At 49.9% G+C, this 2,275-nt stretch overlaps 1 protein-coding gene across 1 annotated transcript in view; it reads left to right on the top strand.

The window, feature by feature from the left end:
* The window catches only part of TONSL (tonsoku like, DNA repair protein), an 11,456-nt gene that overhangs the window by 7,562 nt on the left and 1,619 nt on the right, over positions 1-2,275 (top strand). The window contains exon 5 of the mRNA XM_015851285.2: positions 1,901-2,023. Coding sequence (XP_015706771.1) covers positions 1,901-2,023 — 123 coding nt within the window. The remainder of the gene's footprint in view (positions 1-1,900; positions 2,024-2,275) is intronic.

Genomic DNA, 2,275 nt, shown 5'->3' with positions numbered 1-2,275 from the left:
ACTCAATGGGACTCAGTGGATCCCAATGGGACTCAATGGGACTCAATGGGATTCAGTGGGACTCAATGGAACTCAATGGGGCTCAATGGGACTCAGTGGGACTCAATTGGTTCCATTGATCCCTATGGGTCCCATTGATCCCTATGGGCAGGTGGGGTCCCATTGTTCCCTATGGGGTCCCATTGATCCCCATTGATCCCTATGTGTCCCATTGATCCCTATGGGTCCCATTGATCCCTATGGTTCCCATTGATCCCCATTGTTCCCTATGGGATCTCATTGACTCCGTTGATTCCTATGGGGTCCCATTGTTCCCTATGGTTCCCATTCTTCCCTATGGTTCCCATATAACCCCATTGATCCTATGGGTCCCATTGATCCCTTTGGGTCCCATAGTTCCCTATGTGTCAGTCCGCAGACACGTGGTTGGCTCTGGCTCTGTCCCTATTGGACCCCATATAACCCCATAGATCCCCATAGACCCCATATAACCCCATATAACTCCATACAACCCTATATAACCCCATATAACCTCATATAACCCCGTATAACCCCATATAACCCCCATATAACCCCATATAACCCCATTGTTCCCTATGGGTTCCCATATAACCCCATAGACCCCATATCCCCCCATTGATCCCTATGGGGCACCATTCATCCCCAATGTTCTCTATGGGGTCCCATATAATCCCACATAAACCTCACTGATCCCATATCCCCCCATATCCCGCTATATAACTCCATGTAACCCTATATAACCCCATAGATTTCATATAACCCCCCATATAATCCCTATGGGGTCTTGTATAACTCCATATACCCCCATATAACCCCATATATTCCCATTGTTCCGTATGGGGTCCCACTGATCTTGATTGTTCCCTATGGGACCCCATAAAACCCCATTGATCCCTATGGGTCCCATTGATCCCTATGGGTCCCATTGATCCCTATGGGTCTCATTGACTCCATTGATCCCTATGGTTCCCATTGATCCCTATGGGTCCCATTGATCCCTATGGTTCCCATTGATCCCTATGGTTCCCATTGCTCCCTATGGGTCCCATCGATCCCTATGGGGCTGAGTGTCCCCTATGGGTCCCAGCCATCCCTATGGTTCCCATTGATCCCTATGGGTCCCATTGATCCCCATTGATCCCTATGGGTTCCCATATAACCCCATTGATCCCTATGGGTCCCATTGTTCCCTATGGGTTCCCGTATAACCCCATTGCTCCCTATGGTCAGGCCGCAGACACGTGGTTCTCTCTCGCTCTGTCCCTATTGGACCCCATAGAACCCCATAGAAACCCATATATCCCCATATAACCCCATATAACCCCATATCCCCCCATATAACCCCATATAACCCCATATAACCCCATATAACCCCATATCCCCCCATATAACCCCATATCCCCCCATATAACCCCATATAACCCCATATAACCCCATATCCCCCCATATAACCCCATTGATCCCCATTGATCCCTATGGGTTCTCATATAACCCCATTGCTCCCTATGGTTCCCATTGATCCCTATGGTTCCCATTGCTCCCTATGGTTCCCATTGATCCCTATGGCTCCCATTGATCCCTATGGTTCCCATTGATCCCTATGGCTCCCATTGTTCCCTATGGTTCCCATTGATCCCCATTGTTCCCTATGGGTTCCCATATAACCCCATTGTTCCCTATGGGTTCCGGTATAACCCCATTGATCCCTATGGTTCCCATTGCTCCCTATGGGTCCCATTGCCCCCTATGGTTCCCATTGCTCCCTATGGGTCCCATTGCTCCCTATGGTTCCCATTGATCCCTATGGGCTCCCATTGATCCCCATTGATCCCTATGTGTCCCATTGCTCCCTATGGGTCCCATTGCTCCCTATGGTCAGGCCGCAGACACGTGGTTCTCCCTCGCTCTGTCCCTATTGGACGCCGGGGATCCCGCTGGGGCTGAAGCCGCGTTCAACAGCGCCGCCCAGTGGGCGGAAACGGCAGCGCAGCCACAGGTCAAGGTGGGAACTACAGGAGTATATGGGGTTGTATGGGGGTGTATGGGGTTATATGGGGTATATGGGGTTATATGGGGTTATATGGGGTTATATGGGGTTATATGGGAGTGTATGGGGGTGTATGGGGTTGTATGGGGGTGTATGGGATTGTATGGGAGTATATGGGGTTATATGGGATCTTATGGGGTATATGGGATTGTATGGGGTTATATGGGATCTTATGGGGTTATATGGGGTTATATGGGGTTATATGGG

The sequence above is a fragment of the Coturnix japonica genome, unplaced genomic scaffold (genome assembly GCF_001577835.2).
Source record: "Coturnix japonica isolate 7356 unplaced genomic scaffold, Coturnix japonica 2.1 chrUnrandom912, whole genome shotgun sequence".
Lineage (NCBI taxonomy): Eukaryota > Metazoa > Chordata > Aves > Galliformes > Phasianidae > Coturnix > Coturnix japonica.
Note: the sequence above shows the minus strand (reverse complement) of the source record. Positions and strands in the feature narration are given on the sequence as shown.